This window comes from Castanea sativa, chromosome 3, assembly GCF_040712315.1.
Source record: "Castanea sativa cultivar Marrone di Chiusa Pesio chromosome 3, ASM4071231v1".
NCBI classification, from domain to species: Eukaryota; Viridiplantae; Streptophyta; class Magnoliopsida; order Fagales; family Fagaceae; genus Castanea; species Castanea sativa.
In genome coordinates, this window is record NC_134015.1 from 26,038,418 (window position 1) to 26,057,281 (window position 18,864).

At 34.5% G+C, this 18,864-nt stretch overlaps 1 protein-coding gene across 1 annotated transcript; it reads right to left on the minus strand.

Moving 5' to 3' along the window:
- Positions 1 to 9,541: 9,541 nt before the first annotated feature.
- On the minus strand, positions 9,542 to 13,753 carry LOC142629939 (serine/threonine-protein kinase BRI1-like 2). The gene has a single exon (XM_075803986.1). The coding sequence runs from the start codon at positions 13,071 to 13,073 to the stop codon at positions 9,672 to 9,674; it is 3,402 nt and encodes a 1,133-aa protein (XP_075660101.1). The 5' UTR covers positions 13,074 to 13,753; the 3' UTR covers positions 9,542 to 9,671.
- Between the last annotated feature and the right edge of the window lie 5,111 nt (positions 13,754 to 18,864).

The following is an 18,864-nucleotide window of genomic DNA, read 5'->3' on the forward strand; positions in this document are numbered from 1 at the left end:
AATGTGTATATGACCAAAATGACCCAAAATACTCTTAAAATTTTCAAAATGATCAAAATACCTTTGAAACCTCTAAAATAACCAAAATTTCCTCAAAATCTACCAAAATACTTTTAAAATCTCTGAAATGATGAAAAATACCCTGAAACCTCTAAAATTATCAAATGCTCTTGAAACCAATAGAATGACCAAAATACCCCTATACTTTAAAAAATGACCAAAATACCTCTAAAACCACCAAAATGATCAAAATAATGGAAAAATACCCCGAAACCCCTAAAATGACAAAAATACTCTTGATATCACTAAAGTGACCAAAATACACTAGAAATCCACTAGAATGACCAAAGTAGCCTCGACACCTCTAAAATGACCAAAATACCCGTAAACCCCTAAAATGAGCAAAATACCTCTGAAACCGCTAGAATGAGTAAAAATACCATGAAATTTCTTAAATGACCAAAATACCTCAAAACCTCTAAAAAGATTCAAAAACCCTTAAAAGCTAAAATGACCAAAATGCCCTCAAATCCTCAAAATGATCAAAACACCCCGAAATTTGCTAAAATGACCAATATACCCCCCCCCCCGAAACCTCTAAGATGACCAAAATACCCCCTAAACCATTAAAATGACCAAAATACCATAAAACTTTTAACTTGGCCTAAATACCCAAAGCCTCTAAAATAACCAAAAGTTTTGGGGCATTTTTAGTCATCTTAGAGGTTTCTTGAATATTTTGGCCATTTTAGATATTTCAAGGACATTTGGGTCATTTTAGAGGTTTCGTGGGTATTTTTGGCTGTTTTGAGGTTTTAGGGATATTTTGGTTAAATTATATTTTTTTTAAAGTTTTTTTTTGTTGTTGCCATTTTAGAGATTTTGGGGCTATTTTGGTCATTTTATAGGTTTTATGGTATTTTTGGTCGTTTATGAAGCTTTAGTGGTATTTTGGCCATTTTAGTGATTTTAGTGGTATTTTGGACATTTTAGAGGTTTCAAGGTATTTTTGGTAGTTTTGAATTTTTGAGGGGTATTTTGGCCATTTCTAGCAATTTTGGGTGTAAATCGATTGTTTTAGAGATTTCAAGGCTATTTTGGTCATTTTAGGTGGATTTAATGGTTTTGTTTTGGTAATAATAGAGGTTTTATAGGTATTTTGGTCATTTTGGAGGTTTCAGGTGTGTTTTTTAGGTTTTTGGGCTAACTTGGTCATTTTGGGTATTCCGAAGGTATTTTGTGGTTCAAAGATAATTTTGGTACTTTTAGGTGTTAAGGCTATTTTTCAATGAATTTATTATTATAAAAATTTTAATTGTTTTTTTAACTGATTTTTAATTGTTTCTTCGAATGTTTATGAATCAAGTATAGGAATATTAAAGCATTAGCATTGCAGGTGTAAAAAAAAAAAAAAAAATCCAAATTGCTATTTCAAAAACACACAAGTCCAAGCTCACCTTTACCTAGGTATCTATTGCTAAAAAAATTTACCAACTGAATATTAAATGCTTATATATACAAATTAATGTAGCAAGTGGGTATTTTTTTAAAATTATTTTTTTATTGTTTCTCTCTTCTCTATTTTTGATTTTCTCTCTCTCTAACTTTCCTTCTCTCTATCCATTCTCTCTCTCTCTCTCTCTCTCTCTCTCTCTCTCTCTCTCTCTCTCTCACACACACACACACACACACACACACACTCATGGTGGTTGCTTGCTGATTTCCTCACTCCCTTCTCTCACTTCATCTCTCTAGATCAAGCCCATAACCTTAAATCATCTCTTTAAATCAAATTCTCTCCAAACCCAAAACCCTCTACCTCTCTCTTTGATTTGGTACCTAAAGCTAATGGGTATTTGCAAGAGATGGGTTGTGGGTTTTGTAAAGCTATGGGTGGGTTGAGAGGTGAGTGACAAAGCTGTGGATGTGTTGTGGGTTTTGTAAATTGATGGTTATTTGAGATTGGTTGTGGATTTTATTAAGTGTTGATGGGTTGTGAGTTTTGTGGTTGGTAGTGGTGGTTGGTTGTTTTGCTGGGTGGTGGTTGTGGCTAACAGTAGTGGTGATGGTAGCTATGGCTATTGTTGTTGATTTTTGGAGAGGAAAATAGAGAGATGGTATTTGAGATTGGTTGTGGGTTTTGTGGGTGGTGGTGGAGGTGGCGGTGGTAGTTGATTGTTTTTTTTAGGCGATGGCTATGATTGGTGGTGGCTTTAGTTATTGTTGTTATTGTTTGGAGAGGAGAAAATTTATATATATATAGAGAGAGAGAGAGAGAGAGAGAGAGAGAGAGAGAGAGAGAGAGAGAGAGAGAGAGAGAGAGAGAGAGAGAGAGATGGATTATTTGTCTGTATATATTAAGAGGATTTAGAAAGTTAGTTATTGTTTTTTTTCCTGTCAAAAATACCCCTAAATTAATTAACTAACAACTTAAAAATGGGGTTAACATAGTAAATTGGCAAAAGAAAGTTAGTTATTACTTTTTTTACTGTAAAAAATACCCCTACCTAAAACTTAAAAATAGAGTTAAAATAGTAAATTGACAAAAATAATAAATTCCTACTTCTACATTGAAATGCCTTCTTGCTTCTAATAAACTCTTACTTTTACGTTGATTTAAATTCCTACTTCTACTTACTAACTCCCTACAAAATAAGATCACTCTTTTGTTAGTTTTAAAACTCTTCCAATCTACAAAACTCACTCCACACACACACACACACACACACACACACACACACACACACATATATATATATATATATATATATATATATATATATATATATATATATATATATATATATTTTTTTTTACTTCATCATGATGTAAAGTAATCTTTACCCAAAAAATAGAAGAGTCTCTGAGCACGCGCTCACGCATGTGCTCAGAGGCTAGTATTCAATTATGGGAATCAGTGATGGTGTGAGATGATGGATTTGATCTCACTACATGCGTGACTTGCTTTAAATAATAAAAAATAAATAAAAATATAGGGAAAAAATAAAATAAAAAACAATATACTTAATGCATATGCCACTACCATGCATAAGAGCATTTGCATCCGGTTCTTCAAAAAATTTAATTTTACCATCTTAAAAACTATTTATCTATTATACTATACTTTTTTACAACACACCCAACATCCCAACTTTTATTTTCCTATACAAAACATTAAAATAATATATATCTACACAATAAAATATACAACATAAAACTATCTCTCTTCTTTTTATTAATAAAAAATTGAAAATACAATAAAATAATATTATTTAAGAATACAATCTTGCTACAGTAGCCTCTTACTTGTAAGAGGCTACTATAGCACAATGACATATTTTTTTACGATTACCATTTGGGGATAATGCTTGCTTTTAGTGTTTTTAGATGGTAAAATACAATTTTGGGGCTTTTACAAACCCCAATACTAATGCTCTAAGGGATGAGCATGTGTGGAAATTTAAATTCAAATTATCCAAGTAAAAGAGAAAAGAATCATATTTATCAAAATATGTAATTTGTAATCACCCTCTCACATGGAGGTCAACTCCACTGATATGAGACCCACTCCAATATAAAAAGTTGGTTATATATGCCTCACACACCAAGTACCTTGTTATTATAAATTGAAGATTAATCAGTATTACTAAATTACAAGACTCTTCAATATTGGTTTAGGCCTATGCTTAATTCCACATTAAAAAAAAAAAAAAAAAAGCCTAAGTCCACATTAAAAAAAGGTTTTACTCCTTTTTTATAAAAATGCTCCACCTTATTATAAAAACGCCCAAAGTGTTTTTTTTTTTTTTAAAGAAAAGAAAAGAAAAAGGTGTGCGCAATATTTTTATCACAGGGGGGGGGGGGGGGTGGAGTTGTAAATGTGTCAAATTTTGTAAACTTGAGGCTTTAAGTTTTATAAATAAATATCCTACATAGTTAACCATATACCACAACAATCATCTCTGAATTAAATACTCCGCAATAATTCAACCAACCACATTAATGATAGAATGACCCCTGAATAGTACCTACATAGCCTGTATTCAACTCCACCACCACCAGCGAAGCAACAATTGGATAAGTATCTAGGGGAAGATTAGCAGCCCTCCAAGTGGAAGGTGGAGATGTGATTCAAGGGATTATAAAAGGAGAGAAGATCCTACATGAACAGGGATTGAAAATGGGGAGGATAAAGGAATAGGTTCAACAAAAGAAACTGTAATTTTCATCACATACAATAGATCCTCAATCAACCTGAGGAGAGAGATAAATAAAAATTTCACTCTTTCTTGTTCGATTTCTATTATTGTTAGCAATTCCTGGAGTCATTTTTCCTCTTTAATCATTAAGGGCACGTTTGATACAATGCAATGATGATTACAATGTATTAGGAGTTAGTATTACAATGAATACAATAAGTTGTAATGGAATGACTATTACTATTTATTTGTTTGATGACAACACATGAATAAAACCTTAAATAAAATTATATTTAAGTCCAATTTACTAAATTACCGTTATTTATAAATTTATATTTTCACTTTTTATAGCTCTAGCTTAACAGTTTATTATGTTTAAATTAAAAAAATTATTAAATAATATACGTCTCCGTTGTTCAAAATTAGTAACTCCATAAATGTTTAAATAACATGATGTTCACGATATGATAACAAAGTTTCAGAATATTATTTTTTTATTTGGCATGGAACTATAATAGTCTTGAACTAGTTTATAGGGTTGGGTTTTGATTTTGTAGAGGGTTTGGCAAATAAGAGTTCTAGAATCTACCAAGAACAATTGCTTATCATATGAATATGGATAGTTTTAAAGCATTTTGGAGACTTGAATTTTGATCAATATGTATGGGTTTTGTTTTGGAAATTCATGGATGTTAATCCATTGTGGCTGATCTTTGCAAAATAAACATATTTTGTTGGAAATTTTAAGTTTAATAGGTGGAAATCAGCCAAATAACTTTACATACCTTTTAATTTCTATATAGAGAACCTAAATTAGGTAACAGCCGCGGCAGTTTTTTGTGTGGGCATTTTAGGAATTTTTTTAGAGAGTACTAATAAGTTAAGGAATAGTTATTACATAACTTTTGATAAGGAATAGTTATTCCTCATTTCAAAGAATAACTATTCATTAAGAATGAGTATTCCTTTTAATAAAAGCATAACCAAACAATTGAATAACAATGTACCAAACGTGCCCTAAGTCATACCTCCAAGGAACCTAAGTGTTGACATGCACGACCATCTCTACAAATTAATTGTATTGGATTCAAATCTTAGCCCAATCCTATTTTGAGAGGGTTTAACTTGGAATTTTACCTCTCACACCTATGATGTTGTAAAAATATCATAGTTTAAAAAACCGGACCGGGCTGTCCGGTTCGACCGGTTCAACCGGGAACCGGCCTTAGATCTAGTCTGGTTATGATATAAAATCGGAAATACTATAAAAAACAATAAACAGTACAGATCGGCCGGTCTGACCTTAAGAACCGTAAAACCGACCGGTCAAACCGGTTTTGCTCATCTGCCTAAAGGACCTAAACTATGTCGTTTTGCAGCTCAAAATTAACCCTAAATCCTAAAACTACAATCAGCCCTCTCACTTCTCTCCTCAGCCCTCTCACTTCTCTCCTTAGTCACGCCTCCTCAAACTCTCATACTCCCTGCCTCACTCTCTCCTAGTCTCCCTCACGGCCTCGCGCCCTTAGCCCACGCCCTCAGCCCCTCACTCCCTTGCGCCTTCACGCCCTCACTCCCTCGCTCCCTTGCTCCTTCACGGCCTCACGTGTCAGTTGTCACACCCTTACTCCTTCACTCTCTCAACTCTACCTCACTCTGTTCTTTGATCTACCTCACTTTGTTCTCTCTGCCTCAGCCCTCACGCACAGTGGCACGCTACGCATGACACCCCTATCTCTGCCTCACGCACAGCGGCACACACACGCACAGCGGCACGCCCTCGCCCTTTGAGCTTTGCTGCACGGCTGCACCTCTGTAATGTTCTTTTCTTTTTCTATTTTGGGTTCTGTTTTTTTTTTTTTCCCATTTCTCTCGGCTTCATCAGGTAATAATTAATATTCTATTCTTTTTTATGATTTTGATTACTTGATTAATTGATTTTGATTTTGTCATTTTGATCATTTTCTCGGTTCTGTTTTTTTTTTTTTTTTTCATCTCAGATTCTCAGTTCATGTTCTTGGCTTCATCTCAAGTTCTCCTCCCATGACTTCACTGGTAAGTGGTAACTTCAATTATTAGTTTACAATAGCATTTTAGTTTATTTGTGATTTTGTGTATGTTGTGGATTTGATTTACAGAGTATTATTGTTTGGGAAATATAGTTTACAGAGTATTATAACAATTCTTTGCCTAGTTGCATTTAATTAGACTATTTATGATTTATGAGAAATGATTATTAGAATCATTATTTCATTTATTGTTCTTTGGTTTTGGAATTTATATAGATATGGACAATGAAGTGATTGAGGATGATGATGACATCAATTTGGAATCATTTGATGATGATGATGATGCTTCTCCCGGATTTAGAGATAAAAATCATCCTATTCCTATTGAAGATGAAGAAGATGAGGATGAAGATGATGATAATGATGCTAGTGGTGGAGCATTTGGTTCACATGATGATATTTATTTCAATTTTCTTCATAACAAATGAGGCTTGGGTCTTAAAACTTATTAGTTGTTTGTTTGAAACTTTAAAACTTATTTGCTATTTGGATGTAATGAACTTATTTGTTATTTGCCATTTGGATGTAAATGTAATAACTAATGAACTTATTTATTTGGTTTTGTTGAAAGTTTATTATGCTAAGGATGATTGTTTTGTAATGTTATTATGTTAAATTCTTTAAAAAGATGTTATATACTTCTTTAAAAAATTTATTAATTATTTATATAATTTAAATAATTAATAATTAAATTATTTATGACGTCATCAGTTTGACCATCGGCCGGACCCCGATCCAACCTTAAAACCGGTAATTAGCTCTTTTTTCGGTTCGTTCACCGTACCGGTTTTTAAAACCATGAAAAATATTGCAGTCATACAACAAATTAATCCACTTCTTAAATAATAAAAAAAAACTTAATCCAATAATATTAGTTTACACACTTTGAAATTATGAGAAAGTGTGACAAGGGTAATGGTGTTAATAAGTTTTTTTTTAAGGAAATAATTTTTTGAATTATACATAATAATGATATAATTGCCAACAAAAATGTATTCTATATAAGAATAAGAATTGAGAAAAAGCATAGGCCACACAGAGGTTTCAGCTAGACGTAGTGACACCGTAGAAGTTCCTAAGGGCCAAGGAGCATGTTTTACGGCTAATATTTCCCAGGTTTTGCGAGGCTTTCCGAACTCTCTTCTTCTAACAAATCTCTCTTTCTCTAGTATTATTTTATTAGGTAGTTTTAGTGATTTGTATGATAAAATAGAAATTGGGATATAAGCTGTATTGTAAATTGAGTTGTTAAAGTAGATGAAGAAACTTTTTTAGTTGTAAAATATAAACTTTTTTTTACAAACATGGATGTGAATGCTCATACATTCTTGAATTATGATGGAAATGTAATTAATGAACCAAATGCCATAATCTTATATTGTTGTAATATAATTCTATGGATCAAATATTACAATGTAACATTACAAATGTAGTATCAAGCAAACTAAACACCCATTAACACTTGCCCCACTAAGTAAATTTTGTTTAAAAAAAAAAAAAAGATATAGTGGGACAAGTGTTACATTAGGAATAGTTTAAGAAGTAAGTATACAACCTCATAGTTTAGAGAAGTTAAAGTAAATAAGATATAGTTTAAGAGTAAGGTGTAATTTTCTTTAACTTCTTTTTGTTTTTGTTTTTATTTTTCCATGGGAATGTCCTACCATTAGTGACCCATTTTTACCCACAAAAAAAAAAAAAAAAATCGCCATGGAATCGGAAAAATACCTAAACCCATTGAGTGTTTTGCTGAATATCAAAATAAAATATAAAAAAAAAAAAAAAAAAAAAAACCTTTATTGGAGAGAGAAGCAAAAGACTAACGACTAACGAGGCCCAATCTCTTTTCTTATCAAACAAAAGGAATAGAACAGATGGGAGTGGTCCAAGCCAAGCCGAGCCATGCTTCTTCTTGGTTGTTGGCCATTGATGGCACAGATATCATGAAACACATCCTACCCAGGACAAGTAACTCTTGGTCCCAAAAACCCTGTTTTAGATTTAGCTCAGAAAAGAAAAAAAAAAAAAAAATTGCTGTTTGCGAGATTGAAACCATTTAGCTTATATCCAGTGTGCAGTCAAATCTTCATGAAGGGTCCTGGCCAAAACCAAAGTTGTGGTTTATGGGAGCGAGGAGTTCGTGGACGAAATCACTACTATTGTGTTAGGAAGGCAAGCGAAAAGTTTATGGAGGTTACATAGAGAGTTTATACGTTACAAAGGTTTTGTAAGTAGTTTACTATTTGTAATTGTTCTTGATTTAGCCTGTAGTGGTTTTTCCATTGGAGAAGTTCTTGTTTGATTTTCCACTTCGTACCTTGTCATCATACTCTTTGTTGCTTTGGTTTATGTTATGTCCGTGGCATATCATATTAATTCGTGGGGTTGATTTCAATTTGTGTGATTTTAAACACGTAGGTGCCTTAAAATCGTTGAACTTCTGTGTCAGATCAATGTGCAAAAACACAAATGTATAAATTTATGCCTTTTTTTTTTGGGGGGGGGGGGGGGGGGTTAAGAAGCATATGTTTCAAATCTTATAGGCTATTTGAAATTAGACCAACAATCTATAATTATGTTTATATTTTATATCCAGCAATGCATACACTAACATGTGCATGTTTGAAATAAAGTAGAGGAATAATTGTTATAGACAGATTGAAGCTAAAATGGAAGGAAACCTACTCTTCAAACAGCTGAGGTTACCGGTTTTTACAACTTCTGTAAGAAGTAAGGAACTTTTTGTTTTCTCTGCATTCTGTTCCATGGTATTTCAGAACGTATATAGCTGTTAAAGATGGTTGTAATTATTATCTTTCTTTAGTCTGAAAATAGGTATTACAATTGAGCTGAATTTCTGGGCTGCATTGCTTAGTGGCATAAACTTACTTTGTTGATTTACACGTTATGTTTTTGATAGAATGTCTAGCAAGAGTTTAACCCAGTTGAATTTTCATACGCCTTTTAGTTTCTCTCTTATATAGAGCTCTATGAGCACCTGATTATTCCCCTGGCGGTGTCTTTAATCTCCTGTCCTACACACATCAGGTAAATACAGGAGGAATAGTGATCTCAAGTGCTGGCAATGAGTTTTGAACTCAAGACCTCATGGATTTTATGAGGTATTCAAAACCACTAGACCAATCCTCTGGGGTTTATGGCTTTTGGTCTTTGTTATCAATGTCCTCACCCCAGTGTTTGCATCTATGAATCTAAGCATTTGCATTAGTTTTAAGCCACAATAAATGCTCTCTAACTGATAGGCAGTGATTATTGATCAACAAAGCAAAAGAAGATAAAGACTAGTAAAATAGGTACAGCAAAATCTTCAACAGCTGAACAGAAATCTTACAACCTTATATTCATACACTAATCATAATCAATGAAAAAAAAAAGTCATAGTTCAACCACTGTTGCTGCTTCCATTGGCTGATCCAGGCATCAGCTCTCTCAGATTAGCCACAACCTGCAACATATTAGGCCTTTTGGAAGGGAAATCATCCACACATTGCAATGTTATTTCCAAATACCTTATCATCTCTTTTACTTCTACAGCTTCTGCTTCATCAGTTCCTTTTGTCACTAAGAGCAACTCTGGGTCTATTACTTCCATTTGTTTACCTTCTCTTACCTTTATTTTCACCCACCCCACCAAGTTGGAATCTCCAAAGTCCTCCTTGTCTGTTGGACGTTTCCCTGCCAAGAGTTCCAAGAGGACAACACCAAAAGAATAGACATCGCCTTTTGCAGTGCAGCGGAAGCTTTGGTAATACTCAGGTGGGACATATCCAGGTGTGCCTGCCAGTGTGCTTACACTTAGGTGTGTGTCAAGTGCACTAATAAGCCTTGCCATTCCAAAATCAGAGACCCTGGCTTCCATTTCATGGTCAAGTAGTACATTGCTTGACTTCATGTCCCTGTGTATAATGTGTGGGATGCAATTGTGATGTAGGAAACAGAGTCCTTTAGCTGCACCTCTGGCAATCTTTTTTCTTTCCTCCCATGTCAGAATTCGCCTGTCTCGCGTCTTTGTCTTCCCATGGAGCATTTCTTCCAGGCTTCCGTATTCCATAAATTCATACACAAGGAGTCTCTCCTCGCCGACTTTGCAATAACCCAAAAGAGGCACAAGATTCTTATGCTTGATCTTTCCTAAAGTTTCCATCTCAGCCATGAATTCTCGGTCCCCCTGGCAGCTCAGTCGTATGAGCTTCTTGATTGCAACACTTGACCCATCTTTCAATGTTGCCTTGAACACTTCTCCAAACCCTCCATACCCAATAAGACTTTCTGCTGAGAAGCCGTTGGTAGCCTCAATGAGTTGGGAGAACTTTAGCTTCCTCAGCTGCCTCTGAAAAGTTGCTACATTTATGCTCAATGGTTCTTTTTCTTTGTCAATTTTCCATGTGGTGGCTGCATGGGATGCTTGCAATGTATTAAGCATCTTGACTTCCTCTGCCTCCTTCCGCCTTGCACGCATTGCGATTGCCCACACAATCAGAATGCAGACAGAAGCAATTGAGATGAGAATCCCTAGGACAATGCTATTTGCCCAAGATGCAGCTGTTGTCTTCCGATTTCCTCTGTTACCATCGCCACTTGGAATTGCTGGTGCTTCATTGTCAATTGTGCATTCAGGCAATGGAACCCCACAGAGTCCTGGGTTGTTCGCATACTGGCTTGCAGGAAGTGTAGTGAGTTGTCCTCTTGATGGAATTTCTCCAGTTAATTCATTGTTGGATAGATCAATTTGCACTAAAAATGATAGGTTTGAGAAGGAGTCTGGAATATGGCCCTGCAATCTGTTATGTGAAGCATCAAATACACCTAAATCTTTGAGCTGGCCAAGTGATGACGGAATCTCACCAGATAACTGGTTGTGGGCTAACACAAGAACTTGTAAGGCCACCATGTTCCCAAGTTCGTCGGGGATTTTACCACGAAGCTCATTGTAAGAAAGATCCAAATACTCCAGCGTCTGGTACTTTGTAAAACGGCTTAGGACTGGACCGGAATAAAATCTTGTGAAATCACAAGTCTTCAGTGTAGGGATCTGCTGTAGTCTTTCAGGTCGAATTCCTGAAAATTCCAACAAACCTCCAACTCCTTTACATGAATTTCCCACATTACGTACAAACACCAAGGTGTTGTCAGAAAGATATCCGGAAAATGCTTTTGCCCCTAGCTGTCGGCCAAGTTGAGGCGGAATCTCCCCATTAAGCTTGTTGCTGTTCAAGTCCAGCCAAACCAAACTGCTGCACTTTGCTAGCTCTCTTGGTATCTGCCCACTGAAGCTGTTATTCCCTAGTTGCAAAACAGCCAGTCTTGTCAATAGACCAAATTCCTTTGGGATCTCACCGGTGAGTCCATTGCTTGTGAGCGATATCCATTCAAGATTCCTGCAATTGAACAATTCAACTGGAATTTCACCTGTCAGATGATTGTTGTTGAGGATAAGATTCTTGAGATTCTTGCATTTTCCCAACTCTGGTGGAATTCTACCTTCCAATCCATTGAACCATGCTATTAGCTGCTCAAGATTCTCAAGCTTCCCAAGCTCTGCCGGAATTGAGCCATTGATATAGTTTAGGCTAAAATCAATTTTCTTCAGCTGTGAACATTGTGATAACTCAGCAGGGATTCCTCCCGTGATGAGATTATCTGGCATTTTCAACTCCTCAAGCATGGCAGCTCCCGGACATATATCTGCTGGGATGATACCTGAAATCCTGTTAGAGCTAAAATCTATAATCTTTAAGCTCTTGCAAGATGATATAGAAGCAGGAAATGATCCAGAGATTACGTTATTACTCAACAACAAATTCTCTAGTGTGACAAGGTTCTTAAAAAAGGAATCAGGTATGGGACCCGATATATTGTTATTAGACAGGTCAAGAAACTGCAACCAAGAACAAGAGGATAAGGAGGCAGGAATTGAGCCTGAAAGGTTATTATTAGAAAGCACAAGTTCTGAAAGTGAGCCGCATGCATTTCCCAATTCAGGAGGGATCCAACCAGTGAGATAGTTTCGAGAGAGATCCAATCTCTGTAAACTGTTGAGCTGCCCAAATGATCTTGGGATTTCCCCAGAGAGCCAATTGGAAGCTAAGTTCAAAGTTTGGAGACTCGTGCAGTTTGAAAGGGAGTTTGGAAGGGACCCCGATATACGATTTCCAGAGAGATCAAGCTGCAGCAAGGAACTGCAAGAGTTATCAATTTTCAATTCAGAAATTGAGCCTGTTAGATTGTTATAAGAGAGGTCAAGAGCCTGCAGTTTATCTGAATTCAATAAGAGAGTTTCGGGTAAAGAACCCGTCATATTGCTAAAAGAAAGATTCACTTCTACAAGATCAGGACACCTGAGGAACAAATTCTCAGGGACAGAACCAACAAGAATATTAAAAGATAGATCAAGCTGTTTCAAACCAGATGGAAGGTGAAGCAAAGTAGTTGCATTTATGTAAAGCGAATTGGTAGACAGCTTTAGGACAGATAACATTTCAAGGGAAGCCAAAGGATCAAAGAACATAGTCCCAACAAGATTAGACCCTGTAAGATCGAGTTGAGTCACTCGTCCTAAAGAGCATGAAACTCCATGCCAGCTGCATGGATTCCTGTTGAGCTGCCAATCTGATAAAGCTCCATTTGGGTCCTTCTGTATCATCTTCTTGAACATAAGAAGAGCTTGTGCATCAGTCTTGATCATTGAATCCCCATCTTGTTTTGTCCCAGGAACTAAAACAAACAGCATGAAGAGAAGTGGCAGAGCAAGATGATAGAAAAGCTGAACTGGGTTGCCCTCCATTGAAGACACAATTTGCAGGAACACAATAGAGAGAGAGAGAAATGAGACAGTGTATAGAGTAGAGAGGGTCTGTTTGAGTGTGTTATGTGTAGTGTGTAGAGAGAGAGTGGTGGCTATGATGAGAAATTGCTGTGGAAAGCAGAGGGAAAAAAACTTTAGGAAAAGAAGCTGCTTTATTATTAGTTTTGTGTGTATGTGTTTTATAAAATGGAAAAGGGTGGAACGTGGGAATGAATAAGAAAAGAAGGGAATTGGATTGAAGTTGGTGGTGGGTATGTACTTATACGGTTCTTGAGTAATAGAATTTGTAGGGGGAGAGAGAATTTCATGAGAGGATTGATTTGACTTTTAGTCAAAAGGGTTGGCCCCCACAGACAAGGTCTATTTCTCAGATCGGTGCTTTAGAGCTAAAAATTTGGACTGTGCTTGATCCAAGGGCCACTGTCTGATAGTAAGCGTGAGAATGTTTCCCTGCTAGATATTGTGATGATATTATGAGCAATAGGGGCTTTATATTAAAGAACTCAGATACCAATCTGCACCTTTTTATATTGTCTCTCATTTCAGAGTTTGTTCATGCATTTTGTGCACCCTGGTGGTTCATGTCAATTCATTGATTTATAGTTTCTTTTGCATTAAAATGGAAAGTTGTTTTTGATTCTGGATCTTCCATTTGAGATGATCCATGTAGAGTCAAATCTTCGGGTCTCAGACTCAACTACTTGGTTTTGGCTGCAGAACCCACTTCTCTTTATTCAATTATATTTATGTTCATTTTGATGGTTTTTTCATATGCAGAATAAGAATTAAAACCTTGACATTGCAGTTTCCTTCGGATTTTATTTCATCCCATTCGATCAACAGTGCTTGGATGTTAGTACATTTGGTAATTTGTCAATTTCACGTTTTGACCTGCTATCCCCAACTGTCCATTGTCAATTGGGCACTTGATTTGAATCCACAACCAAAGTGTTTTTTCCTATAATTCATATTACACCCATAACTCTAAAAATATATTAAATCTTACACTTTATCTCTCTCTTTTTTTCTTTTTTCTTTTTTCTTTTTTCTTTTTTAATCCAATCTCAAATTATGTATTTGACATTATTTCAAATTAGGATAAAATGGATTGATGCTTTATTATAACCCCACGCACAACCTTAGAAGAACACATCAATCGAGCACTAATATCTAGATCCAAAATGTTAACAAATTCATGGGATGAGCATAATAATCCTTGTTCATGACAGGATGAAATAATCCACAACCCTATCCAAAATTCCAATCCCATCTAATAATCACATCAGGCAGAATGAATTCCATGTTGTAGGAGAATTTAACAAAGTAAAGATAATGTACCGTGGGACCCATGTGCTGAATTTGAAGTGGAATCATTGTACAGATCAATTGGTGTGCAAATGTTGCTTCACTAAAAAATAAAATACTTGTTGTTAAGTAAACAAATAGAGGCCCACATAGGAACCAAATCAATGAGCTCTGTGTTAATGGCATGGGAGGTTATGATTCCCCCAATTGGCCCCTTTGCTGCTTTTCTTGGCTACCAAGCTGGGTTGAGCCCCTCCTATTCAATTTTCACCCTCTACAACCCCTGACTTGGTTCAAACCATCTTTATCTTTAACGTTAAAGTTCAACTTTATTGCTGGTTTTGGGACCACCCTTTGCTTTACGAGATATTTTTATCATACTCTCCATACACGAAACAAAGCCTAGTTGCGTGTTCATTCATTGTTAATGTACAATCTCCTAATTGATAGAATTATATGAACTGTATCATGTATCTTTTAAGTATTGAATTGTTTGTAAAAGGGTTTGAATTATTTGAGTGTATCGAAAAGATTCATGGGTTGTATAACTTTATTAGGGTGTATTGTACGAATAGTTTCGAATCTATGTCTATTATGTAAAATGAAAAATGTTAACGGAAGATGACGAAAATGATTACAAATAAGATTATTTGCATGATATATAATGTGTTGTGTTATCACTTTTGGGTGTGACGTGAATTGTCTACATTTTGTTACTTGGATTTTTTTTTTCCTACGTGAAAATGTTATGATTATTTTATTTTATACTGAATTATGGATATTACAAATATATTTTCATTTTTTTTTAGAAAGGCAAGTATATTTATTTTTTTTGAAGACAAGGCAAATATATTTTCATTTGGCTTGTTTTGTTTTGTTTTAGATATTATAATATGAATGATGATAAAGTAAGTTTATAAGGTAATTATGCTCTGAGGTAATAACAATAACCTCTCAAGTTTTTGTAGAAAATGACCATCCTTTCCCTGAGTTTTGTGATAAACATGATAGAAACTTAGAAACAATTAATGTAATTCCTAATTTGCCATTTAGCTACCCTATTTATGTGGACGAGCCTTTCATTGGTTGAGCGATAGTATTCTTGACTTGTCCTTGGCTTCGAAATGAAAAATCTATATTTCCATTGAGTTATCCAATTTACCAAATTCATAAAAAATTAAGAATGTTTATTTGGATAACTCGAAGACCAAACTAAAGATTTCATTGAATCTATTACACTTATCACAAATGTTAGGGGTGGACTGTTATATTTACAAAACTTTGGGGTGACTATTGTTTCCTTACTCTACCTCATCCCTTTCCAATTATCAATTTCTATGGGAGGAGATTGAAAACAATAAACAGAAAGAAGGAAAATATATATATATATATATATATATATATATATATATATATATATTCAAAGTTCTTGGTGTCGTTTGGTGTTAGGGAGTCGTCAGAGAGATTACAAAATCTTCGAGAGGCCTTGAAGTGGCTAAGGAGACTTGGTCTTGTGATTGACTGCTCAATTCACAAATCTGATGACTATCAAGAATAAAAGATTTGAGAAACTAGTTGCTAGATAGAATTGGAGGCTCAATTACTTGGTCATTACTTAGCTTGGAGGATCTTGTAAGTGATTTGTATTACAACTATTCTTATTTAGTAGATTGTTTGGTGCTATAGACCTCGCCTCCTCGGAGAGCTTTTTGCCCAATTGTTGGGTTTTTCTCCCATGACCACTTTCGGTGTTCTTGTGGGTGTAATTGATTGTTCGGATTTTTTATTTATTTATTATGTATTTATGCAATATGTTAATTGGCTAATGACATTAATAGTTGGGCTTAATTTGATAGTTAGCTTAAAAATTGACGTGATCAATCCCAGTGGCGGAGCTAAGATTTTAGCCTAGAGGGGACAGAATTAAAAGACGATATTAAAAGTAAAATTTATCTTAAAAAACATTAATCAACAATAATAAAAAAATAAATAAAAAATTATAAGCAAATATGAATATATTTCATATTATTAAAATAAATAAACAAAAACAACCAATTCATAGCTACTAAAAAATTTACAAATTGATGGAGTAAAAATATGATTATTGTTACTTAAAAAATATAATGAATAAATGTTTGAAATTATTTTTTGTGATTGGTGACATGCCAATTTGTAAGACATAAGTAGTAAAATTTGTAATATCTCTAGCATAATTCAAAGATAAAATGCTGTGAAAAGTATCATAAATAGTAAAAATGGTGTAAATAATTATATAAAAAAAAATAGTGAAATAGGTGGTTTAGTCACTTTCAAGTTTCAACAAGTAGAATTTTTTTTTTCCCTCCATGTAACTACTAATACAAAAAAAAAAATATATATATATATATATATATATTTAGTAGTCAGGGGGGGGGGGGGAGGTGCCCCCCTTGCCCCTCTCTGGCTCCGCCAGTGATCAATCCTAAAATATGGGTCTAAAGTGTAACTCTCAGGACCAATAAGTACGTCTAAAATTATGGCGAACAAATTGAAGCAATTACGCCCAAAGCTAACATCCCTATGACAAAGAGCTTTTGTCCTAAGACGGGTAATCTAGGACAACACCATAATTGCTCAAGAGATTACGCATGTGATGAGGGAAATGAGAGTTAAGAAAGGGTTTATGACATGTGAAAGATTCACGTGGAGAAAGATTATGATAAAATGGAGTCTTATCTTGGAAACTTTGGAGGACTAGAGAACAACCCACTAGATTAAGTAGGGGTGTCAATTCGGGTTAGCGTGTCAGGTTCGTGTCGTGTCGAGGTAGGGGTATCCGACTAATTGGCTCAACCCTAACTTGATCCATTTAATAATCGTGTCATGATCTTTCAACCCTAACCTGACCTATTAATAAGGCGGGTTGACTTGACCCAACCCATTTGACACGCTTAATAAACAAGTCGTGTTGGGTTGACACGAATGTAATATAACCAATTTCAACTTGCATACTATTAAATATAATATACATTTAGAAATAATTTTTTTTACATCCCAAAAGTAGTACATACACTTCAAGTCTTCAACTCACATTCAAAATAATATAGTTCAACAAAAATATAACATTCATCTAAAAATAAGTTCTTTACATTCCAAAAGAAGTACATATACTTCAGAGAGAGAGAGCAATAACCGATTTGAGAGTTGACACTTTGAGTTTGAGAATTAGGCGTGAAAAGAGTAGTACGGTTGGAAAAAAAAAAGATATTTATAAGAAGGTTTAGAGATTTAGGGTTTGTAGGGTTTAGAGATCTAGGGTTTGTAAAGTTTTAATTTTCAATTATATCTCTTGTAAATTTTTGTAATTACTTACTTTTTTTTTAAATTTAAAATATATGTTGGATATAAAAGGTATTTGACAAATCTAAAATAAAATGAATATTTATTTGTTATACAAGTTAAACGGGTTGCATTAAGTGGATCATTTTGGGTTGACACAAATAAATTAGCTTGTCAAATGTGTCTATTGCGAGTTACACGGGTTGACCTACTTATGACATGTTTCTTATCGTGTTGCTTTCGGGTCAACCCGTTTATGACCCAATCCCATTAAGGCCCAACCCTAATCCGAAAAAACTCGTGTCGGATTTGTGTCGTGTTCGTGGGTTGGGTTGAACATTGACACCCCTAACTAGATATATAGCAAGGAATGAAAAAAAAAAAAAAAAAACTCTGCAAACTGAAAATTCAGGAAAGACTAAAGCTATTATTGTGGAAGTTAGGTTGCCAATTAATTTTAGCTAGACCGGTAATTGTGAAAATGGATGCATATTATGTGAGTTGAGGAAGAAACCCTTAAACACATATTCATAAATTGTCCATAACTGACTAGGTTAGATTTACGATACAAGCAACAGAAAAGCTAAAACTCCCATAATAAGAAATTAATATTATTTTCCACTATAGGATTTTGAAATTCTTTGTTGACGGGATTGTTAATCATAGATTCATACTTATAAGGAAATTATTATTATTATTACCACCAGTATAAGGAAGTAATTTTTGTTGCCCATAATATTTAAATATTGTGGAATCAGATAAATTATTAGGTCCATCGGGAGAACTGCTAAAGTGGTCCCTTCTAAACCATAAAATAATATCACATATGCAAATGTGTGAATTAGTTTTTTAATCAATATAAGAAATTAAAAAAAAAAAAAAAATCACCAGGTGAGTCACATTTATATAAATGGCAACGTATTATTAGTTAGGAAGATCAGAGAGAATCGTTTTAGCAATCCTTTCAGTAAACCTAATAATTTCTTGCAGAGTAAGCTCTTTTAATTTGTGTAATTTTAAGGAAAAGATCGGCATTTCATTTATTTCCTTTTCTATGTAACTTCTTTATTTCTTTTTCCTTCTAATCAGAGTATTATTCGGCCAAACAAAAAAGACTATGTAGCCAGAAGTGTGAACGAGTAGAGTA

Bases quoted from the DNA above. Each gene is read 5' to 3' on its own strand.
- LOC142629939 (XM_075803986.1), bottom strand. From the start codon at position 13,073: ATGGAGGGCAACCCAGTTCAGCTTTTCTATCATCTTGCTCTGCCACTT.